Genomic DNA, 25,807 nt, shown 5'->3' on the forward strand with positions numbered 1-25,807 from the left:
GACAAATAAATCACGATCTTTATTGTCCAGTAGAGACAGAAGAAAGGTAATTGGCAAAAGAGCCAGAGGTGACGCGAGTAGAATTTCTTTTATGCAATGAACTACGATAATCTTGTTACAAATGTAAAGTTTTGTAAGATTATTATGCTTTGGGACTGTGTCTTTAATTAAGGCTGCAGCGAAAGGTGTCAGGTGACTTGTTCTGAAGTCTTCCCAACAACAGACTTTGGTGATGTACATGTTAAAGATTAAAGGGAGGATCGGGTTGTTTGTTGGAAATAAAAGGTGTTCACACATGGAACAGCAGCAGCTTCAGTGTTCACAGTAGTGAGACAAGAGGACATTGAGAAAGTCAGATTGTAAACAGCTGTGCTTAAAACTTTCCATTTACTTCCAAAATAAAAAGAGAGCTGGAGCCTCAAGGATAGGTAATCAGCATTTCTACCTGGATACAATGCCCACGTGCTTCATTTTGCCATGGAGATGGGCTTTATAATGTATCACTGAAACTCACAAGCACAGGCATTCTGCCAGGATCCGGCAGAGAGAGAATGAGGGCAACCACTGGTTTAAAATCTCTATGGTTCACCACACTGGAATGCACGTGGGAACTCATACTTGGACCGAAAAGGCCAAATTGGTGAGGATTTCAAATAAGGCTGGAAGATTTGCCTAGCTTGCACTCGCGAGAGGATCTCCAGGAAAAACCCTCGCTGTTAAAATCACCTCAGGATTTCAAACATTACCAGGCTGGGGAAGGAAAGGAATAGAAGTAACTCCTCAGGAGCTGAGAATCACTTTGGGCTAAATCTAGGAAAATTAAATGTCAGTTTAAGGGACAGTGTAAATTGTAAAGGGACACTTGTGAAGTGGGTTTTATAATTGTGCCAAAAGTAAAATGAGAAGTTGTTCTGTAGTTCAAGATGCGAGTAGCCTATAATGACAGCGTTTAGTTGAAGTGCTTTTCGTCTGTTTGCTACAGTCAAAGTCTTAAAACACAAAATCTTGTCTTGTCATCTTTTCAGCTGTCAACTTTAAGGAGGTTAATGGTCCCTATGGAGACTGTATAACCAAGAATGTACTGGTGACTACAAGAGGGAAAAATGAACCCTACGAGATATGCCACTGGAGAGGTCCCAATGTAAAACATATTCAGAGGTCCAGATTCCATACACACTCTGTCGCATTGACAAAATGTTCAACTTACAAATGAACACCGACTCCTGCACGTCGGAAAGCAACAGCACACCTGCCTTTCAAATCATGAATCTAAATTATTTGTGAGATTGGGTTGTTGAAGCTGAACAGCTTCACCCTATCAGTGGAACTCAGCTGAACAAAAGGATTAAAAAAGATGAAGATCTTTTTGCCAGAATTTTCATTGCGACTCTCTGGAGGTTCATAAACATTTCAACTGACAGGATGCCCTTTCTGCGCCCTTCTTGCTGAAGCAAGGCAGCTTTATGTCAGAACACTTGATGTTTGAGTTATGTGGAAGCAAATTTGGAATGAAACATCATTATCTCAGATGTAGTGAAGCCAATTGTCTGGAAGGTAATGCTTGCAATTCGCCAGAACCGCTGGGCTGCTCTGCACTTTTCTACCGTGGAGCCGTTTCAATTTAAAGACTTCCTGTCTTCCCCAAAGGACACTTAGTTTGACTACTTTGCGAACCCAGAGATGGTCATAGCTCTTTTTATGAGTGAACCCCAGACAGGGCCGGTTTAGCTCAGTGGGCTGGACGGCTGGTTTGTGATGCAGAGCGAGGCCAGCAGCGCGGGGTCAATCTCCGTATCGGCTGAGGTTATTCATGAAGGCCCCGCCTTCTCAACCTTGCCCCACGCCTGAGGTGTGGTGATCCTCAGGTTAAATCACCACCAGTCAGCTCTACCTCTCAAAAGGGGAAAGCAGCCGATTGTCATGAGTGAACCCCGGTGCGGTGTTTCCACAGGTTACTTGAGTGTAGGAACAGGATGGGGTGGCGCTGGGGCAGCGTGGGAGGCAAACAAGGAGTCTTGGCTGTCTGATCTTGTACTCAGCCACCCATGAACGTTCTAGCGGTAATCTCTGGATAACTATCCTTCCCTGCCCCAGTGCCATGGAGAACGTTGTCTAGCATTGCCATGACTGCCCTGGTTTAGACTTATTAACCCCGTGCAGAGCAAGAAATGCGGCTGGGATCTTCCTTTTCTGTCGCATACGGGAGCTGAAGATCTTGCACCAAGCCATTGTGAGGGCCCCATTGATAGCTTTAATTGACAGAATGAATCACAAGGCTAAAAATAGAACCAACCATGCAGGAGCTGGCCTGCGCGACCACTGACAACTTAAGCCACCTTGGTTTTTCCCCCAAAGCTGTGATATATATAATTGTATGGGTCAAGTCATTGGGAGATACAATTTATTGTGGATCTACTTGGCCCAAGGTGAGGTTGGCGGGTTACTTCATGGTGCATTAAGAATTGGCCATGTGCTGTGGGGCTGGAGTCACATCCAGGAGCTGATAGAGGTGTCTTTCCTGAAAGGCATTCCAGCTCAAGGGACAATGTTGTAGGTGTCAGCCTTGCCTCAAGATTAGCCAGAGATATGAGCACGTGAAACACACCTCCACCTCAGTGTTGTCTTGTCAGCTGGTGTCGTCTTTCAGCTTTACAACTAAACCTGAGAGCTAGCTGGCCCCCGCGGGTGCTTACGAAGCATGGCCAAAACAGAGGAAAAGCTGAGGCATTCTGGTGTCCTGGCTGACGCTTATCGCTCAAACAACAGCGCTGAAACAGTTTAACAAATCATTAATCTTATTGATATTTGTGGGATCTTACTGTGCACACACTGGTTGTGCTGTTTCTTAAATGGTTGTGACGTGGGTTGGGATGTCCTGAATCTAACAAAGGCACTTTACAAATGCATGTTCTTCATTTATTTCTTTCATTCTGATCATAATAATAATTGCTTATTGACACAAGTAAGAATAATAATAATAATAATAATCGCTTATTGTCACAAGCAGGCTTCAATGAAGTTACTGTGAAAAGCCACTTGGTCGCTACATTCCAGCATCTGTTCGGGGAGGTCGGTATGTATGTTCTGCATTACAAGCCAGCTGTTTGGCCCACTGTGCTAAACCAGCCCAACTGAGTGAAGCAGTTGGGCGGTTACAACAATCTGATATTTCATGTTAATCTGATCTTGATGCTACTTCACAGATGGCCCGAACAATCAAATTAATTTTCACCATGCTGTGGGCCAGGGTCATAACCATTCCAGTACCATATTGACCTAGGTTAACCAAGGTTCCTGTTCTTAACACTGCTATGCAGTGACTCCCAACGGAAAGGTTCTACTGAGGCTTTGGGTGATGGGAAGAGCAGGATTGATTGTAATGTCCCTCGTGGCATCTGGCATTCCAACACTCACACTATAAACTCCAGTGTGAAGAATGGGCACTTGATTGACGTACCAGGGGACTGACGACATTGCTGGGGTCTAGATCCTGGTGTGAATCAGTGCTTGCTGGAAAGCAGGGAAGAGAAGGGGGGAAAACATTCTTGCAAATGTAAAGTAACAATGTCTTGAATAAGGGCACGCTGGACGTTAAGCAGTAAGGTAACGACAGGGGACAAGAGCTTCAAGCTAACATGTTGTTTGGAGATTCATTCACAGTTTGATTCAATGAATTCTGTCATTATTTAAATGGCACTAAGTGAGAATAGCAATTAAAGCAACCACGACCTTCAGTCAGCAAGGCTAACTTCAGTTCCCTCAGCACCACTACCCCATAAAACATATTGGGCTGAAATATTCCAGCCCTTCTCACCAGGGGTATCCTCCAGTCCCGCCAATGGCAACCCATCGTGGCGCGTTCCTTGGCGGTGGAGGGCGCAGGGTACACAGTACCCTATAAACAGTGCAAGACTGGAAGATCTCACCGCCGGCCAATGGCGGGCCACCTCTGCCACTAGAAAATACCCCATGGCGGGGTGGGGGGGGGGGGGGGGGGGGGGGGGGGGGGGGGGGGGGGGGGGGGGGGGGGGGGGGTCAGGATGTGACATTATACAAATGTACAATATGTGAAATGTTAATGTTATGTTAAAACTAGCCACTAGGTGGAGCTAAGGGACAGTACTATAAAAGGCACTGTTTCTTAGGCTTTAGGGAGAGTGAGCTGGAGAGAGTGGAGTAGAGGTAGAAGGGTAAAGTGCATTGTCGAGCTGCAGAAGATAGAATATAGTTACAGTTAGAATATAGAGATTGTGTTAGTGAGTGTAGTTTAATAATATATTTGTTTGCCATTGGAATAAGTGTCGAACTCTAAATCAAATAGTGTAAATAAAATTAGTTTAGTTCATGAAAAGAACTTCAAGTGTCTTTGTAATCATGACGCTTTCCATCCTGAAGTCAACCTCATAAAGATCGCCACAGGGCAAGGGGGTCAGAAATTCCTGCTCATTATGAAGGCCGCCATCTTAGAAATAGACTTGCTTGGAAGCCAGGCACAGACGCACACCAACACCTTATTTTTTATCCTCTTCAGTGAGGTGTTGTTAACTGGGCCTTTCCCTTATCTCTGGATGTTTGATGGCTCACTCCTGAAGGGGCTGGAGAGTAAGAGAAGGTTTTTTTAGGCATCATATTTTAGGAATGATATGAGTACTTTTGAGGGGGTGCAGAAGAGGATTATGAGAATGTTTCCAGGTATGAGGGTTTACAGTTGGGTGGATAGGCCGGAGCATTTGGGGTTGTCCTCCTGAGAGCAGACCAGGCCGAGAAGAGATTTGATGGAGGAATTTACACAGTTTACAATGGTCAGAAGGTCACTAGATAGTGGGCACAGATTGATGGTGTTTGATATAAGAACCAGAAGCAAATGAGCAAACATTATTGAACATAATGATGGTGATTTTCTGGCTGTGTAATGCCCAGTGCAAATCCCGCTATGTGGGGATAATTGCGGGTGAGCCCTGCAATGGGATTTGCGGCGGGCGCCAAACATTGCACAATGCTTCTGGGCACTCACAGCAGAAGTGATCCAGCTCACGCCCATTGCTGGACGTGAACACAATTAGCATCTTCTCCAATTTAAAGAGTCAAAATGAGCTTCAAGCCGAATTCTCTCGGCTCCTGCAATTCTCCAACCTACCGCATAATGTGAAACCTGCGCGAATCACAGCCGTTGATGTACTTTTCATTGTTCTTCTTTGGTCTCCACAAATGGAGATGTGTTGGCCATGCCAGGGGGCTCCGAAGGTATTCTAGCCCAGGTGATTGGGGACATGGCAATGCCAACCATGCAGTGCCAACCATGCAGTGCCAACCGGGCAGTGCCAACTGAGCAGTGCCAGGTTGGCTTTGCCAGATTGAAATGACACACTGGTACTGCCAAGGGCCAGTGCAGTGCCAGGGGGCTGGGCCCGAAGAGGAGCCAAGGGCATAAAGCGGGAATGGGCATGAAGAGGCAGGGCGTTTGGTGACTTCAAAGCTGGGTGTCACTCATCTGGGGAGGGGGCGCTGGTCCCGGCGATTGAAGGGAAGGGGTCTGATGCCGGCTATTTGGAGGGGATATTTGCAAGGAATTGGGAGGGTCTAAGCGAGGGATTGGGAGCTCTTTCCCTGAGACTGAGGTCTTTCCTGGGGAATGGACGGGTCATATGCTGGGATTTGGAGGTGGGGAGGTCTTTTTCGGTGAGAAGGGGGAAGAATCTGTACCATTATTCTGAGATCGGAGGTGCCCCCATCTCTGAAGATCTGGCCTTGCAGGCGTCTGAGGGTCCTGTGCATCTCATTACCAGCGCAAATCACCCCAGCTCCAGAAAAATGACTATTGTGGGAAGATCGCGATTGGAATTGAACCAGAACAGCCGACGTGATCTGCACCCGTTTTCACACCCAAAATGATACTTAGGCCGAGGATCTCCGTTCATTCACACCGGCGGGATGCTCCGGTCTTCCTGCAGTAACCGGAGTGTTGGCTGAGCGCCAAAAACTCCCTACTCGCTGGCAGTGCTGGCGGGGTGAACTCGCATCGGAGAATCCCTGCCTTAGTCATTTATGGGGTGCGCACTGTCTGATCGGATACAGATTCAATCGTAGCTTTCAAATGGAATTGAATAAATACTTCTGGGGAAAACAATTGCAGGCGTACGGGGAATGAAACAGTGACTGGGAATAAATGTCTTCAAAAGAGCCGGCACAGACTGCATGGACCAAATGGCCTGCTCTATGCTGCATGATCCTAAAAGTGTGACATGTTTAATCCAGTCTCAGGAGCAATCCACAACAAAAGGGGACCACATAATGTGGCACCTGAGCCAGTGCCGTAAGAAAGCAGATCACAGGACCCCATAGATTCACCGTGACTGAATTCAGCAACTTGGAAAAGGGCAGAGAACCGCACGCCCTAGCTGTGGCTCATCAAACTGCAGCTTTAATCCCCTTAAAGGGAACCCCTACGAATGAGGCAAATATTTTGCCTGAAGGGGAAGGGGAGAGAGACCTTCAGCCATTTGCTAAAATGCATGAAAAATAAAAATGTGAAATTATTCCTGAATATTACTGAACCGCCTCCACCAGATCACCATTGTAAAATTAAAATGAACCGAGTCATTTTGGATAGCTGCACAAAGAGATTAAACATGACTAAAGTTTGGATGAAATATTGAAGCAGAAATCACGGAATGATCCAATGTTCTTTTGCATGAGCAGTTTGGAGACGTGTGAAGGATGTTTACAGCCTGACTATTAAAAGAGTATGTCTGTTGATTGACAGTGTGACCAGATTGATGGGCAAGTATTTTCAAGCTCTGCACCAAACCAGATAGTTAGGAGGATGATGGTTAAACCTGACTTCATATCAATCATTAACATCTACCCAGAACAATCGATCAATCAATCAATCAGGGAGTAATGAACATCAAAATGTGCAAATATTGGGAATTCAGTGTTGCCATTTGATGAATTGGATTGTAGCTTCAAAGTAACAGTGAATAAAGCCTGCCGTACTTTTGCTTTCTCATCTGTTTTGTCGGTGTCTCCATGGTCATGGTTCCCTGGATTTTTCTCCTCTTGTTACTCCACAGTTGCAAACCCACCACCTTACATGCAGCCTACCCTCAGTGTATGGAACTCTAGAGGCCCCAGACCATCGTGTATCCTATTTCTTTCCCTATAAGTTAATAAAGTAGCTTGCTGACATCTGTAAAACCTTTTCCCTCCTTTATTTAGAATCATAAAATTTACAGTGCAGAAGGAGGCCATTCCACCCATCGAGCCTACACCGGCCCTTGGAAAGAGCACCCCACTTAAGCCCACACCTCCACCCAATCCCCGAGGCCCTGTAACCCCACCTCACCTTTTTTTGGACACTAAGGGCAATTTATCATGGCCAATCCACCTAACCTGCACACCTTTGGACTGTGGGAGGAAACCGGAGCACCCGGCGGAAACCCACGCAGACACGGGGAGGACGTGCAGACTCTGCCCAGACAGTGACCCAAGCCAGGAATCGAACCTGGGACCATTCATTCATATCTATAGTCTCATATTTGGCAGCCTTTTACTCTAGCCCAAAGATATTAGGTTAGTTGGATTGGCCATGCTAAATTAGAGTGGGGTTATGGGGATAGGACGGGGGATTGGGCCTAGGCAGTGTGCTCTTTTGGAGGATCCGTGCAGACTCGATGGGCCGAATGGCCTCCTTCTGCACTGTAGGGATTCTATAAGACGTAATATTAGATTCAGGATAATTATGAAGTGCAGTACAGCTTTACAAATCATTGATTGCACGCTGCCTCAATCTCTGCATAATTACCTGATTCAGATTAATATTTATGTTCTGAAGACAATGGAATGCAAAATAATATCTAATTTCAGTATTACTTACACAACTGTGCCAAGCAGAATCTCTCTCACTGCTTCAGATGACATGATTAAAAGTCAGCGATGCACTCGACAGCACAACCCCTTAGCTTCCCTAGTGTTCTCTGCCTCTCACAGCTTATACATTGTAAGATTCAAGCACAATGCCAATTTACAGCAAAGATTATTATTATTATCATCTAACCAGTTTGGTCTCCTACTCTTGTGCAACGCTACTTGACCTTTCCTCAAGGTTGCTCGTAAGTCGGCCCAAGGAAAATTGAAGGAATATCTCAAATTCAAATTGAATATCTTATGAATATGTTACGCGCTCCTCCAATGATGTTACAACATCGCCTTAAATTTTTCAATGCTACGAGAACAGTGAGGTGGAAGTGTTTAAGAATATCGGGTTAAAGTTCCTCTATTTTCCTCCCCCTCTCAAACCTCGAGACTCATCGGTGCACAGATCACCTGCAGGCAAAAAGAGAAGTAACCAAGCCAATTCTAGGGGGCAGCAGGGTGACGCAGTGGGTTAGCCCTTTTGCCTCACGGCATCGAGGTCCCAGGTTCGATCCCGGCTCTGGGTCACTGTCCGTGTGGAGTTTGCACATTCTCCCCGTGTTTGCCTGGGATTCGCCCCCACGACCCAATGATATGCAGGGTAGGTGGATTGGCCACGCTAAATTGCCCCTTAATTGGCAAAAATGAATTGGGTGCTCTAAATTTAAAAAAAACAAGCCAATTCGCACCTCACCAGCAGCAGCCCCCCCCCCCCCCGCCTCCACCCCACCCTCCTTCACCCCACACCACACTACCCTCTCTTCCTCTCCTCCTCTCCCCACCTGTCTTCAGCAACTGTCCCACATCAAACTGAGTTCAAGAAATCTGTAAGAGTGGAGGTTCTCCGCTTTGCCCACTCCATGGTGCACTACTTCAATGTACCAGGTGTGCTCACCACTTAGATGTGAAACTAATATTTAACCATGTATCTTATTGAGCTGCATATCAATGGCAGCCACTCCTGTTAAGGGGAAAGCATTAGTTTGATATTAAATGAAGAATTCAATTTAGGATTAGGACATGCTGTGGGGGCTGACACTCTGAGCACATTTTGTCCAGTCTCTTTTATGCTTAAAGCACACCAATCTGAACAAGCAACAGGCAACTTTGTTCTTACACATCTCTCCTTCCCAAATCTCCTCCCAAGGTCGTCATCGCACTAAGGAGAGAACAGAATTTCACAATTTACCACCGCGCCAATCCTCCTCCGATACAAAGCACGGCTTATTAAATTAAGGATTCACCCGATGAAGGAGCAGTGCTCTGTGAGCTAGTGATTCAAAACAAACCTGTTGGGCTTTTAACCTGGTGTTGGAAGACTTCTCACTGTGCCCACCCCAGCTCAGCGCCCGCATCTCTCCATCATTATTAAATTGATTGATTATTATCATTCTCTTCAGGCCTTGGGCAGAATCGCCCAAATATTGCTGAATCAGGCGAGAAAAGCAGTGTGAAACTTGCTGGGTACCCAGCTGCCTTTTCCAGCCAGATCGAAGGGCACTCGGTGCAATTTCAAAGTGCTGCCGGGGGTCACATAGGCAGCTTTCGGGGGGGGGGGGGGGGAGAGGTGGTGAGGGCGAGGCGCCTAAATTCAGAGATCAAGCCACCATCTTTAAAGGGCACTCCAATCTCAAAGTGAGGTTCAATGCACCGCCCCTTCCCCCAATCCTTGGCGGCATTGGGGTGCATTCCCATTCTAAGTTCCCCCTCCCCACCCCACTACCTGAAAGCATAAACCCCCATCTCCAGCATCGCCACCACCCAACATAATGGGACCCCCCCCAATAGGGTTCCCTGGAGTACCCGCCGGCTGGCCCCACCGTCAGCAGTGCCAACCTGTCAGTGCCCACCTGTCAGTGCCAGGGTGCGGTACCAGGGCACTATCATGTCGTGTCTCTCAAAACTCGGGGGTTATATTCATCTCCGAGCCATTTCTGAATATTAAAATGGATGCAAATTAATGAAATTCAGGTTCACGCCCGAACCCGATTATGCCTCCGGCAAGGGGGCTGGGGAGGGAATATTTCATACTGAGGCCTCACTGCCACAAATCCTGTTACGGGCCTATTGCGACTGATAGCGGCCATAATGGCATTTACACCCACGGCGATCGGGCCATGAAAGCTTCACCCCTTGGGCGAAATTCTCCGCCCCCCACGACGGGTGGGAGAATAGCGGGAGGGCCTTCCCGACATTTTTCCCGCCCTCCCGCTATTCTCCCGCCCCCCCGCCGAAGTCCCGACCCGAATCGCTGCCGCCGTTTTTTTACGGCCGGCAGCGATTCTCAGCTGTTAGATGGGCCGAAGTCCCAGCCCTTTCCGCCGTTTTTACGAACGGCAAACACACCTGGTCTTGCCGTTCGTAAAAACGGCGTCACAAACTCGCTACTAATAACCATGGCACCGATTGGCACGGCTGCCATGGGCCCGCGATCGGTGGGCACCGATCGCGGGCAGCGAGCCCGATGCCCGCGCACTACTTGTCCTTCCGCCGCCCCGCAGTATCCATTCGCGGGGCGGCTGAGGGGCAACCCGGCCCGCGCATGCGCGGGTTTCGCGCAAAAACGCGATGACGTCACCCGCGCATGCGCGGGTTGGAGTCTTCCAAACTGCGCATGCGCGGCTGACGTCATATGACGCGTCAGCCGGCGCTAACTCCGGCAAGCGGGCTTAACGATTTTCGTTAAGCCCGTCTTGCCGGAGCCTACGGCGTCGGGCTGCTAGCCCCGACGGGGGACCGATTCTGGTCCCCGGTCGGGAAGGGGCGCGCTGCCGTAAAACCCGCCCGGGTTTTACGGCAGCTTTACGATTTCTCCCGTTTTGGGAGAATCTCGCTCCTTATTTTTAGTCTCTCGGGGCAAGATTAAAGGGTCGTTGCCATCACTGGGGAAGGGTTGGTCCAAATGGCAACATTTAACAAAGAGGATGAAAAATATCATAATTCAGTCGTCCATTTTAGTTTCAACATTTACCAACGATGGCAGAAGGGGAGGAAACCATTTTGCTGCCTGGACTCTACTCTAGATTCCAGGAATGAATTGCTGGTCAGACTAATTTGAATCTTTTCTCGGCATCCTCATGTTCTCTGTCATTTCAAATAGACATGATTTGCAACAAGCCAGAGAAGCTGTCCTCGCCAAAGGACTGAAAGTTCAATGCAGCTGGAATGGCAAAGATACACTGCGTAAAATGTCATATATTGTACACTTTGTGCAGGGTTCCTGCTGTATCTAATGGTTTGAGTGCTACTCTGGGAGTTAAGTACAGTTTGTGTGGTCATTCTGGAACATCAACTTCCTTCGGAACTTGCAGGGATTTGTTTTAAATACTTCCCATCACAAAATTCCCAAAGACCTTTGGGCGGGATACTCCAAGCCTTCGCACTGAAATTGGTCCCTTGAGAATTGCCGCCAATCGGGCGCGCACGGTCGACGCGATGCCAGTCGGGGGCCATTGAAAGAGGCCCCCACGGTGTATCTCCAAGTGCAGCTGGCCGAGTTCCCGCCGATGTGGTTCTCTCATGATTCCACCCGGCGGGCACTCGGCGTGGAGGCTGCGGACTCAGTCCACGGCCCAAGGCCGGGATTCGAACCTGGGCCCTGAGCGTCATAGGCAGCAGTGCTAACCCACTGCGCCACCGCGCCGCCCTGGGTCTGTATTCCTGACCATGTCTGCAGCCAAGTACACCTCATGGCTTTTGTCATTCCAGACTGAAGAAATTACCTTTCCGTCTCATCATCACTTTCATCAGTAGACTCTTCCTCCAGGACAGTCTGCAGGTCTGCGATTCGTTTTATCGACGTTTCCAGATCGGCTTGCAGGGTCTGTTTAATCGTCATCAGGCTTTCCACCTGAGATGTCTGCCAAGTTAAACAGAAATGCGTGCACTGAACATTACACGGAAAGACACGGAAATAAAGGATGAGCTATCCCTCCCATTTTAAGGAATAATTTTCATCCTCGGTAGCTTTTTCAGAATCTGTCAGGTTTATCTCGTGACTGTGTAGTTAGGTTTTAGTTTCGATACAACAATAATATATTTGGACTTTTCATCACTAATGGTGACTCAACACTGTCTAATTTCCTGACAGCAATCCAGTCCTACAACTATAAATATTTACTAGTGTATTTTGTCATGACGTGGATGCTGAGTCACTGAGGTAATTGGAGCTGACAAATGGGGTCAAGAGGGTGAGTAACGATGATGCCTCCGTGATTGTTTTTGTTACCACTCTGGAACCAATAGCTTGTTTCCACTTGCGAGAGGAATAGAGAGCATCCTATCCGGCTGCATCACAGCCTGGTATGGCAACTGCTTGGCCCAAGGTCGCAAGAAACTGCAGAGTGTGGTGAACTCAGCCCAACGCATCACACAAGCTTGCCACCCCCACATTGACTCTAGCTACACCTCCCGCTGCCTCAGGAAGGCAGACAGCATTATCAGAGACCCCTCCCACCCAGGCTTTGCCCTCTTCCAGACCCTTCCATCAGGCAGAAGATGCAGAAGTCTGAAGTCCCGCACATCCAGACATAGGAACAGCTTCTTCCCCACAGCTACTAGACTCCTCAACGGCTCCCCCTCGGACTGATCTGTTGCCTGTAAGAACACTATTCACGACTCCCTATGCTGCTCTTGCTCATGTATTTGCTTTGTTTGGCCCTGGTTGCACACTGTAACCAATCACATCGATGTGATGTCAATGCACTCTGTCGATTATTCTTTTTGTCTACTGTGTACGTACTGTGTACGTTCCCTTGGCCGCAGAAAAATACTTTTCACTGTACTTCGGTACATGTGACAATTATTCAATCATTGGGACTCCAACGTCAGGTTCAAATGGAGGTGACAACACTGCCTTGTGAAAAAAAGTGTGACTGCCCAAACATGACTGGCCATGCAGCAGAAGGACAGAACCTTGCAGTTTACCTCTTTGAAAATAGATTCCAATACGTTTGATTTAAAAAACACAAGAGAGCTGGCATCCAGTTGCCAAATTACACGAGAAATCCCATACATTTGCCAAAACCACACCGATCAATTGTGGTGATTCAAATTAAATGACTCCTATTTAATCCTTTGGATGGGTTCGCGCAGGCTATGCCTGTAAAATATAAAATGATGTTGATACTGAGAGGAGCACTGATAAGTCTGGTCTGTGCGGGGTTCAGCATAATGCATTTCTATTAAACGTTAATAATATTTAATCAACTCCCTTTGTGTCAGTGGTGTTTGCAGTTTGAAAATGAATCTAAGCTTGACTCACTGATAACAATATGTACTGTTTATAATTAGCTCGGTGAGACATCTAATAATGGGCTGGTTCTCTACAATTGTTGGCCTTTGTAATAAGAGAGAGTGGAATGATGCTTGAATATTGATCCCTGTCTCCTTTGTAAACTACTGGTAAGGCCCCAGCTGAAGTACTGTATCTACCCCCGTGTGGGCCTAGTTCAGGAATGGCTTCTGATGAAAATGGTACCAGGGAGAAGGGGCTTCAATTACAAGGTGAGGATTGCAAGACGAACTGTTCTTATAGCAGCGGAGATTAAGGGGAGATTTGATAGAGGCATTCAAATCACAAAAGGTTATCATGGATCAATGGGGAGAAACAGGGGGCGGGATTCTTGGGCCGGGATTCTCCCCGCTCTGGCGGGGCGGGGGGTCCCGGCATACTGGAGTGGCGAGAACCACTCCGGTGTCGGGCCTCCCCAAAGGTGCGGAATTCTCTGCACCTTTAGGGGCTAGGCCCGCGCCGGAGTGGCTCCCGCTTCGCTGACTGGCGCTAACGGCCTTTGGCGCCCCGCCGATCGGCGTCGAGGCTGGCTGAAAGGCCTTCGCCGGTCGGCGTGAGTCCGTGCATGCGCTGGAGCATCAGCAGCCGCTGACGTCACCATCGGTGCATGCGCGGTGGAGGGGATCTCGTCCGTCTCCGCCATGGTGGAGGCCATGGTGGCGGAAGAAAAAGAGTGCCCCCACGGCACAGGCCCGCCCGCCGATCGGTGGGCCCCGATTGTGGGCCAGGCCACTGTGGGGGCACCCCCCAGGGTCCAATCGGCCATTGCCCCGCCCCAGGACCCCCAGGACCGCGCGCGCCGCCTGCTCCCACCGGCACCAGAGGTGGTTTAAACCACGTCGGCGGGAGAGGCCTGACAGCGGCGGGACTTTGGCTCATCGCGGGCCGGAGAATCACAGCAGGAGGCCCGCCGACCGGCCGTGCGCGATTCCCGCCTCCCCAATTCCCGGGTGGCGGAGAATTCCGGCTATGGCGGGGGCGGGATTTACGAAGGCCCCGGGGGTTCCCTGACCCTGCGGGGGGGTCGGAGAATTCCGCCCTCAGATCCTGAGGCTAAGTGTTGACACTGCCGTAAACGCCGGAGCGTTTTATGCCGGCGTCATCTGGCCCCGAGGATCAGCGACCCTGCGCCACACAGGGGGCCTCACGCTGCTCCAGCTGCCAATACCGGCCCGTGCACGGCCAGCGTGCGTTCGCGCATGCGCGCCACAGCTGGCGCAAGTTCGCGCATGCGGCCCATGGCCAGCGCAAGTTTGTGCATGCACATGGGTTGCCTTCTCCGCGCCGGCCCCAATGCAACATTGCGGAGACCTACAGGGGCCCGGCGCAGAGGAACATAGGCCCCCACCGGGATAAGCAAGTCCGCCGATCGGTAGGAATCAATCGCGGGCCAGGCCACCGTGGAGGCCCCCTCTGGAGTTGGATCCCCCCTCCCCCCACCAGGCCGCTCCCTGCAGCATGAACGCCGAGGTCTCGTCGGGTTGGACCGCACGAGAACGACGCCGGCGGGACTCGGCTTAACTCGGCGGGCTCGGCCCATCGTGTAGGGAGAATCGCCGGGCGGCCCCCATCGGGTTCGGCAAGAACGGAAGATCCTGCCAGCGGCTGATGGTGAGCTGCTCCCACCTCGGGAAAACCCGCCATGGACGTGGGGGGTTGGGAGGTGGGGGGGAGAATCCTGTCCTCACCAAGTGCTCATCCAGGTACTTTTTAAAGGATGTCATGAGAATGTCACTTTAAGAAATGTTTGGCTGATCATGTTACTGCAGTGATGTCAGAGTGTGGGTGGAGCTGAGCTCTGGTTCTACTTTTTAGTTTCACTTTGAGAAAAGCTTCGGTGTGTCTGTGTCTTTTTGGTTTCGTTTTCAGTGTTGGAGCTGAAGCCAGACAAAGCAGCTGTACTGCTGTTCCCTCTGCCATGAAAAGACTGTCTCTTGATCATTTGGTGAATTCAGAATTATAAATGTTCTTAGCAGCGACTTTAACCTAATGTGCTTCTGTTAAAGGTTATGTTGTTTGTAAGTCTTCTGGATGTTAAAAGGACAGCATGCATATTACTTAGTGTTATAGTCTTTGGGGGTTGTATTTGAATTAATGATTGCTAAGATGTTCACTGTTTGTTTTAAAAAGGTTAACTTGAGCGACTAGAATAAACATTGTTTTGCTTTAAAAAATACTTTTCCATTTCTGCTGTACCACAGCTGTAGAGTGGGCTGTGTGTTCCCCATACAACAATCTACTAAATGTTGTGGGTCAGGTGAACTCCATGATACACTTTTAGGTTCTCTAAACCCTGGCCCATAACAAGGGTGCAAGGTAACCGGTCTCAGCCATGCTCCCAGGCAGTGCACTCCAGACTGTCATCACTCTCTGGGCAAAAAGGTTTTTGCTCACATCCCTCTTGCTCCTCACCTTGAACCTGTGTGCACTCATGACTGACCCTTCAACTAAGGGGGGAACAGCTGTAACCTATCCACCCAGCCCATGCCCCTCATAATCTTGGACACCTCGATCGATCTTCATAAGACATAAGACACAGGAGCAGAATTAGGCCACTTGGCCCATCGAGTCAGCTCCGCCATTCAATCATGGGGCGCTGAGATTAATGATTACATCCAACAATGTTTGAATAAGGGAGCTGAACTAACATTCAGTCTTCTCTGCTCCAACAAGTTAAGAGATCAATCGCGGGATTCTCCGCCCCGCCGTGCCACATTTCTACCCTGACCGGCCAGCGGGATTCTCCGTTACGCTGGCCGGTCAATGGGGTTTCCCATTGTGGGGCAGCCCCACGCCGTCGGGAAACCCCCGGGCACCGGCATAACGGAGAATCACCCCGGCGGAGAATTGTGGCCCAAATGTATTAGTGGCAGAATAAAGGTGAGCAGTGTGTCAAAGGAAGAAGGAACAGATGGCCCAAGTGAGGTGGGATGGGAGGGAGGAGGAACAAAAGTGAGGGAAAAGCAGATCGAGAGAGGTTGTTGCTGTTTCATACACATGGCCCCTTCCCCTTTAAGAGAAATCAGGTGAACAATAAAGATATGCAGACAGGGATTCTTCCAGGCAGAACGTATTCATAAAAGCTGAAGTGACGCACAGGATCTGTCTGCCAGTTTAAGAATGAGAGAAGCAGCAGTCTAGTTGTGTGATAGAGAAGGGTGAAAGCTGGGGCGCTCAGATTAATGACTTCATCCAACGATGTCTGAATAAGGGAGCTGAACTAACATTCATAGATAAGACCCTTCATCTGAGATGTCTACGTTTGGAAAATTGCATAGCGGTTCCCTCGGACAGTGACACTTCACAACAACTCAAAGTCCCCTTGTTTGAACAATAGCACTGTAAAAATGGGTGACCACTTTCCTGCTGACTTGGATAATAATTACACGGCCTAATACAATGCTGCAAGTGAAGCTAGAAAACTAGTAAATGGTAGCTGACACATCCGAGAGGGATTTCAGGAGAAACGTCTTTACTCAAAGTGTGGTTAGAATGCGGGGCTCACAAACACAAGGTGTGGCTGAGGTGAATCGCAAAGACGCATTTAAGTGGCAGCTGGACAAAGCATGGGTGAAAAAGGATTAGAAGGAACAAAGAACAAAAACTAAAAAAAGTACAGCACAGAATCAGGCCTTTCGGCCCTCCAAGCCTGCGCCGACCATGCTGCCTGTCTAAACTATAATCTTGTACACATCCGGGGTCCATATCCCTCTATTCCCATCCTAGTCATATATTTAATGAGCCCTAACCCTAAGGAAATGGTGTGGTTAGATGAAGAGGGGTGAGCATTAATACTGACATAGATCTAACTGACTTTAATGGCCTGTTTCTGTGCTGTAGATTCATCTCACGAAGCGTTGCCTGTTTCATTTGTCAGTCTTGAAGGTAAAACCACAAAGCAACTCCCACAAGACCCCATTAAAAAAAATCTTCAAGCGTCTGACTGCATGGTGAATTTATCCTGGGCATGTGGACATCGGACCGCAGCTTCTTGTTTATGTTAACAGTAAATTCACATTGCTAATGTTATGAAAATACCTCTGTGATGGTGACTGGAGCTGGGTGTTGTGAAGGAAGTATATAGCATAGTGGTTATCACAGTGGCTTCACAGCGCCAGGGTCTCAGGTTCGATTCCCTGCTGGGTCACTGTCTGTGCAGAGCCTGCACGTTCTCCCCGTGTCTGCTTGGGTTTCCTCCGGGTGCTCCGGTTTCCTCCCACAGTCCAAAGACGTGCAGGTTAGGTGGATTGGCCATGCTAAATTGCCCTTAGTGTCCAAAAAGATTTGATGGGGTTATTGGGTTAAGGGGATAGGGTGGAAGTGAGGCCTTAAGTGGGTCGGTGCAGACTCGATGGGCCGAATGGCCTCCTGCACTGTATGTTCTATGGAGATGAGGGTGGTGTGGGTGGGATGCATGGAATGGGTGGGTGGTGGAGGGGCCGTAGTTTGACTTTCCAGATGGGAAACCCTACAATCAAATGTTTCCTGGCTGGCCTGCTGAAATTAAACTTTCTCTGCTTGATCGACAGACTGTGGGCAGGACAGATTGGACAGCAGGTAAGTCAAAGATTTTCCAGGGTTGATCACAAGGAGAAGGGCTGAAGGGAGTTGGGGTTCCAGATTGGGGCTGGGGTGTTGATTGCTTGATTGTGGGGTGCTTAAAAAGGTAAGCTTATAATAATAATAATCTTTATTGTCACTAGTAGGCTTAACACTGCAATGAAGTCACTGTGAAAAGACATGGGGAGAAGGTGCAGACTCCACACAGACAGTGACCCAAGCTGGGAATCGAACCTGGGACACTGGAGATGTGAAGCAACAGTGCTACCTACTGTGCTACCATGTTGGACGTGGAGGAAGCATCTCTGCTTCCCATGGCCCACAAGCAGTGCTGCAAATGCACTTATCTCATGGATCTGGCTCCTATTAAAATGGAGGCATACAGCGGCACGGTGGCACAGCGATTAGCACTGCTGCCTCACAGCGCCAGGGACCCGGGTTCAATTCCAGCCTCGGGTGACTGTCTGTGTGGAGTTGGCACGGTTTCCCCCTGTCTGCGTGGGTTTTCTCTGGGTGCTCCGGTTTCCTCCCACAATCCAAAGATGTGCAGGGTAAGTGGATTGGTAATGACAAATTGCCCCTCAGGGTGGAGCTGCAGGAATAAGGCAGGGAATTGGGCCTATGTAGGGTGGTCTTTCGGTGGGTCAGTGCAGACACGATGGGTTGAATGGCCTCCTTCTACACTTTAGTGATTCTATGATTCTATGGAAAGCTTTTATTGGCTGACCCACCTCTTCAGCGTGAATTGGCTGCCCTTATCCACAAGCTACCAGGAAGTTGCACATCCAGATATAGGAACAGCTTCTTCCCCATAGCTACAAGACTCCTCAACGACTCCCCCTCGGACTGCTCTGTTCCCGTAAGAACACTATTCACAACGTCCTATGCTGCTCTTGCTCATGTATTTGCTTTGTTTGGTCCCTTGCTCCGCACTGTAACCAATCACTGTTTGTCGATGTACCATTTGTCAATGTTCTCTGTCAATTATTCTTTTTGTCTACTATGTACGGACTGTGTACGTTCCCTCAGCCGCAGAAAAATACTTTTCACTGTACTTCGGTACATGTGACAGTAAATCAAATCAAATCAAAATCGAAGTGGGGCTGTGTGAATTGGAAACAAGTTGAAATCTGGTTTGAAATGTAAAATTGTTTGTGCCTTTTTTCCTACCCACAATCCTCCCGTTCTTGGAGCCAAAGTCTACCCCCCCCCCCCCCCCCCCCCCCCCCCCCCCCTCCCCCCACACCCTCTCCGCCAAGGCTGTGTTTTTTTTAATTACAATTGAGGAGTTTGCAATCTCGCCGAGCAGAACCTGGGCAATGACGATCATGGCAGCCCGACCAGAAAAAGAGAACCAGACCCACAACTTAAAAACTGCACTCGCTCTTTCACACTCGCATGTAAACACTAACTGGTGATTCATTGATCTTTTGTTGACGGACTGCATCTCAAAGGGTGATGATAGGAACGCTGCAGGAGCTGGGGAAATCACAGCCTTCCACTGTTCTGCGCCACTCTGCAAAACCTCTCCGAGTAATGTATTAATAATAATGTAACGTCTGAAAAATAAGTAGGCACACACACAGAGGGATCAGCTTTTCCAATCTGTATAGCGAGGATATGACAGTGAGTAATGGCAGTTCCCGCTCAAGTATAAAAAAAATCCTGGATGCTTGTTCCAGCGATACCCCCAGGCACAGTCCTACTTTTGATGTTCGTGCTGTAACATAAACCAGGTAGTGATAATGCTGCAGCACATTAGGGCTGCAGAGATCAACGGAAATGGCTGCCACCACTGGCACTAATTGCCGTTTCTTCCAGCTATTATACTGACATCTTACTTCACCTGTCTCCTCAAGTTCTGATTGTGACCAGAAAAATTGGCCACATGCCGAATTTCTGGCCTGAGTGATCCATCCCTGGTGGTATGAAACCATTCACACTGTGTCAGCTGAAGCTGCTGAATGGATTGTCAACCTCCCCCAGCCTGATGAATAATGGCCCAGAACCTCCAGGTGGTTGTACCCCGGACGCTGCACTGGGGAACACCTCGAAGGTCCTGTTGCACTGATGATGCAGGATTTTCCCAGGATGCTTTGGATTTAAGGTGCACAATTTGCCTGGCCTGGAATCCTTAGAAAATCTGAGATAAAGTCAGAGACTTTGGAGGTTTCCAATTTACTTGTCAGATTAGTTCCCCAAGAAAGTTAGAAGGATTAAAATTAGTTCTAACTTTTGGGGCACTATATTACTGACCCCCTTCCCCCAACTCTGCCCACCCTCACCACTCCCCACTGGATCACTTGACTATACTCCCCCCTGCCCTTGACACACCTTACCTCCTCATCTACCCAACTGCCACCTCACTCCCTCACCCAGTCACCTGCGACCAACCCCTTCACCCACTCACCTGCCAACTTACCCCCTTATCCATCTACCTGCCATTCTACCACTTACTCACTCGTGCCACCCTGTCCCCTCATCCACTCACCTGCCACCCTACCCCTCACCCACTCACCGGTCACCTATCCTTCGCCCACTCACTTGCCACCCTACCGCCTCATCACTCACTTGCCACCTTACCCACCCGCCCACTCACTTGCCACCCAACCGCCTTAGCCACCCACCTGCCACCTCACCTCCTTACCCAGCCACCTGCCACCCTATCCCTCACCCACTTACCTTACACAATCACCTTCTCTCCATATCTTAGCAAAATGGCGTTGAGACCTTTAAATTTACCGGAATACCGCAGCTATTGTCATAAGAGGGTGTGATTTGGCTTCTCCCACGACCCTGCACTACGAAGAACTTACATTCCTGATGAGGTCCGGGTCAGATGTCCCAGTGAGAAACACAGAGCTCCAGTGCAAGATAAGAAAATAGGAGCGGCGTGACAATCCGACGGTGATTGCTACTCCTCAGAAGATTGGGCCAAACATAATATCTCTAAGTCAACCCCTCACACAAAACCTGGGAAAGTCTGGAACAAGTCAGGACTTGTTCTTACCGTGCAGAATCTGCCACAGGTACTGGGCCGAGTCGGTGACAACAGGAAACTGAACATGTGAGATTTGGGCATGTGCAGCTCTGAACCGGGAGAAGGATGTGGATTTCTGTCCAGATCAATGTAGCATCTCAGTAAAGACAGAGAAGCCAGCAGTGAAAGTGAAGCAAACCTATAGTGCATCAAATCACCTTCCTCCATGACAAAAGTCCCGTCTTCACATTGAGGATACCCTCCATCGTATTGTGTGGCACTACCACCGTGCTAAATGGGATAGACATCAAACAGATCTAGCAACTCAAGACAGGGCATCCAGGACGTGCTGTGGGCCATCAGCAGCAGCAGAATTGTATTCAACCACCATCTGCAGCCTCATGGTCACACATATCCCCCACTCTACCATTACCACCAAGCCAGGGGATCAACCCTGGTTCAATGAAGAATGCAGGAGAGCATGCCAGGAGCAACATCAGGCACATCGATAAATGAGGTGTCAAGCTGGTGAAGATACAACATAGGACAACTTGTGTGCCAAACAGCATGAACAGCAACTAATAGACAGAGCTAAGCGATTCCACAACAAACTCATCAGATCTAAGCTCTATTGTCCAGCCACATCCAGCCGTGAATGGTGGTGGACAAATCAACAACTCAGAGGAGGAGGAGGCTCCACAAATATCCCCATCCTCAATGATGGATTAGCCGAGCATGTATGTGCAAAAGTCAAGGTTGAGGCGCTCGCAATAATCTTCAGCCAGAAGTGCTGAATGGATGATCCATCTCGGTATCCTCCAGAGATCCCCAGCATCACCGATGTCAGTCTTCAGCCAATACGGTTCATTCCACGTGATATCAAGAAATGACTGAAGGCATTGGATATTGAAAAGGCATCCAGGATGTGCTGATGACAATATCATCAGGATGACAATATCCCGGCAATAGTACTGAAGATTTGTGCTCCAGAACTTGTTGCATACATAGCCAAGCTGTTCCAGTACAGCTCCAACACTGGCATCTACCTGGCAATGTGGAAAATTGCCCAGGTGTGTCCTGTACACAAGAAACAGGACAAATCCAACCCAGCCAATTCTCGCCCTATCAGTCTACTCTCCGTCATCACAAAGTGATGGAAGGAGTCATCGACAGTGCTGTCAAACGGCACTTACTCAGCAATATCCTGCTCACTGACGCTCACCCAGCTCTTGACCTCATTACAACCCTGGCCCGGGGCGGGGGGTCCCGGCGTGATGGAGTGGCGTGAACCACTCTGACGTCGGCCCGTCCCAAAGGTGTGGAAGTCTCCGCACCTTTAGGGGCCGAGCCCTAACATTGAGGGGCTAGGACCGTGCCGAAGTGGTTGGCGCTCCGCCGGCTGGCGGAAATGGCCTTTGGCGCCACGCCAGCCGGGGCCGAAGGGACTTTGTCGGCCGGCGGAAGTCCGCGCATGCGCCAGAGCGTCAGCGGCTGCTGACGTCATCCCCGTGCATGCGCAGAGGACGGGGTCACTTCCGCCTCCGCCATGGTGAAGACCATGGCGAAGGTGGAAGGAAAAGAGTGCCCCCACAGCACAGGCCGGCCCACTGATCGGTAGGTCCCGATCGTGGGCCAGACCACCGTGGGGGCACCCCCGGGGACCAGATCACCCCGCGCCACCCCCAGGACCCCGGAACCCGCCTGCGCCACCTGGTCTCGCCGGTAAGGTAGGTGGTTTGATCCACGCCGGCGGGACCAGCATGACAGCGGCGGGATTTCGGCCCATTGTGGGCCGGAGAATCGCCGGGGGGGGGGGGGGGGGGGGGTGGACCGGCGCGATTCCCGCCCCCGCTGAATCTCCGGTGCTGGAGACTTTGGGACACAGCGGGGGGTCGGAGAATCCCACCCCCTAGTACAAACATGGAAAAAAGAGCTGACTGCCAGAGGTGACATCAAGGCAGCATTTGACCGAGTATGGCATCAAGGAGCCCCAGCTAAACTGGAGTCAATGGGAATCAGGGGGGGAAACTCTCCATTGGTTAAAGGCAGGATTCTTGGAAGTGTGGAGGAACAGAGGGATCTTGGCGACCACGTACATAGATCCCTCAAAGTTGCCATCCAGGTTGATAGGGTTGTTAAGAAGGCGTATGGTGTGTTGGCTTTCAGTAACAGGGGGATTGAGTTTAAGAGCCGCGAGGTTTTCCTGCAGCTTTATAAAACCTTGGTTAGACCACACTTGGAATAGTGTGTCCAGTTCTGGTCGCTTCATTATAGGAAGGATGTGGATGCTTTGGAGAGGGTACAGAGGAGAATTACCAGGATGCTGCCTGGACTGGAGGACATGTCTTATGAAAAAAGGTTGAGAGAGCTAGGGCTTTTCTCACTGGAGCGAGAAAGGCAGAGGTGACTTGATAGAGGTGTACAAGGTGATGAGAGGCATGGATAGAGTGGATAGCCAGAGACTTTTCCCCAGGGTGGAAATGGCTGTCACGAGGGGACATAATTTTAAGGTGATTGGAGGAAGGTATAGGGGAGATGTCAGAGATAGGTTCTTTACACAGAGAGTGGTGGATGTGTGGAATGCGCTGCCAGCAGAGGTGGTGGAGTCAGAGTCATTAGGGACATTTAAGCGACTCTTAGTCAGGCACATGGACAGCAGTAAATTAAAGGGGTGTAGGTTAGGTTGATCTTAGATTAGGATAAATGGTAGGCACAACATCGTGGACTGAAGGGCCTGTACTGTACTGTACTGTTCTAGGTCCTATGTTCTATACCTGGCGCAAAGGAAGATGGTTGTAGTGGTTGGAGGCCAATCATCTCAGCTCCAGGACATCACTGTAGGAGTTCCTCAGGATAGTGTCCTGGGCCCAACCATCTTCAGCTGCTTCATAATAACCTGCCTTCCATCATAAGGTCAAAAGTGGGGATATTCTCAGATGAGTGCACAATGTTCAGCACTAATCGTGACTCCTCAGATAATGAAGCAGTCCATGTCCAAATACAGCAAGGCCTGGACATTATCCAGGCTTGGGCTAGCAATTGGCAAGTTACATTAGCACCACACTCCGGTTTCCTCCCACAGTCCAAAGATTTACAAGTTAGGTTGATTGGCCATGCTAAATTGCCCCTAGTATCCAAAAAGGTTAGATAGGGTTACTGGGTTACGGGGATAGGGTAGAGGTGTGGGCTTAAGTAGGGTGCTCTTTCCAAGGGCCAGTACAGACTCGATGGGCCAAATAGCCTCCTTCTGCACTGTAAATTCTATGATTCTATGATTCACACAAGTTCCAGGCAATGACCATCACCTATAAAAGAGGATCTAACCATTACCCCTTAATATCAATGGCATTACCATCGCTGAGTACCCCACAATCATCATCCTGGGGGTTACCATTGATCAGAAACTGAACTGGACTAGCCATATAAATACTGTGGCTACCAGGGCAGGTCAAAGGCTAGGAATCCGACGGTGAGTAACTCAACTCCTGCCCCCCCCCCCCCCCCCCCCCCCACCCCCCCTCCCCAAAGCCTGTCCATAATCTACAAGACACAAGTCACGAGTGTAATGGAACACTCTCCACTTGCCTGGATGAGTGCAGCTCCAACAACATTCAAGACGCTCGAAACCATCCAGGACAAAGCAGCCCATTTGATTGCTCCCCTTCCACAAACATTCAAACCCTCCACCACCAGCGAACAGTGACAGCCGTGTGTACCATCTACAAGATGCACTGCAGTAGCTCACCAAAGTTCCTTAGATAGCCCATTCCAAACCCACGACTACTACCATCTAGAAGGACAAGAGCAGCAGATACCTGGGAACCCCATCACCTAGAGGTTACCCTCCAGGTCGCTCACTACCCTGACTTGGAAATATATTGGCGTTCCTTCACTGTCGCTGGAGCAGCATCATAGTACTCCCTCCCTAACAGCACAGAGAGTTTACTTACACCTCAAGGACTGCAGCGGTTCAAGAAGGCAACTCACCACCACCTTCTGAAGGGCAACTAGGGATGGGCAATAAATGCTGGCCTAACCAACGATGCCCACATCCCGTCAATAAATTTTTAAAAATCTGACAAACACAGAAACTATTTGTTTAGAAAGAGGGAGGAGGGTCTAATGTCTTCTTTCCTTTTTTTTTATATAGATACTGCTCCACAAATACCAAGCAGCTTCATGTGTTACCTTCACACAAACCTCCATTACTGTTGTGTCAGCCAGCTGAGAGTGTGGGTGTTACAGGTTATCACAATGCTGTTCTGATCGATATTTAGACACACACACACACACATGTGCACATGTACACACAGACATGTGCGCTCAGGCACATGTGCGCACAGCAGAAGCAATTGACAAAAATAGTTCTGGGGATGAGAGGCTTTTGTTAGCGTAGATAGGTTGGGGAAACGGGGGCAGTTCTCTTTGCAGAAGGTGGGGATGAGGTTTAAAAGAGGCATTCGGAATCATGAAGGGGCCGGACAAATTAAAGAGGAAGAGATCCCTCCTACTGGTGGAGGGATCGAGCACCAGAGGACTCCAATTGGGCGACTGGCAAAAGATGCAACGGTGACATGACGTGAAACTTCACTATGTAACAAGTTGTTAGGATTTATGAATGTGCCGCCTGAGCGTATGAATGTGCTATAGCCGTTCTATGGGCGGGATTCTCCTTTGAAGAATCCAGCCCTATAATTCTATAACACACACGTACGCAGAAAAAAAAATCTGGAATAACCAACTGAGCCGAGGCCAATGTTTAAACTTCATTCATTCATTCTGCCACCAACTTTCTCAGATATTGAAATAAGTAAAACATAAATTTTTAAAAATACTTAAAAATACAAGAGATCACAGTTCCCTTGTTATGTTTCTGTGTCTCTGTAAAGATGAACACAGAGCAGTCTTTCAACAGTCTATATTTTGTTTATTAATAAAAGATTATCTGCTTTCTGCAATGATTCACCAACTTATTGGAGAAAGAGGAAGTTGTTGACTTGATTCCCTTGGTTGTGTTTAAATTAGAAAATAACACTGCGCAATACATTTTGATTAGAGGA

The 25,807-nt window shown here is 49.1% G+C and overlaps 1 protein-coding gene across 4 annotated transcripts in view; it reads right to left on the minus strand.

Annotated features, from left to right (window-relative positions):
• LOC119974608 (unconventional myosin-XVIIIb-like) overlaps positions 1–25,807 on the minus strand; it is a 390,682-nt gene that overhangs the window by 20,044 nt on the left and 344,831 nt on the right. For 3 of the 4 annotated variants that reach the window (XM_038813932.1, XM_038813847.1, XM_038813683.1), the window contains 2 exons: positions 11,637–11,773; positions 9,032–9,073 (listed from right to left, as the gene is read on the minus strand). In XM_038813932.1, the coding sequence (XP_038669860.1) occupies positions 9,032–9,073; positions 11,637–11,773 (179 nt within the window). The remainder of the gene's footprint in view (positions 1–9,031; positions 9,074–11,636; positions 11,774–25,807) is intronic. The other variant, XM_038813761.1, reaches the window with a different exon arrangement.

The sequence above is a fragment of the Scyliorhinus canicula genome, chromosome 1 (assembly GCF_902713615.1).
Source record: "Scyliorhinus canicula chromosome 1, sScyCan1.1, whole genome shotgun sequence".
In the NCBI taxonomy this organism is placed as follows: domain Eukaryota; kingdom Metazoa; phylum Chordata; class Chondrichthyes; order Carcharhiniformes; family Scyliorhinidae; genus Scyliorhinus; species Scyliorhinus canicula.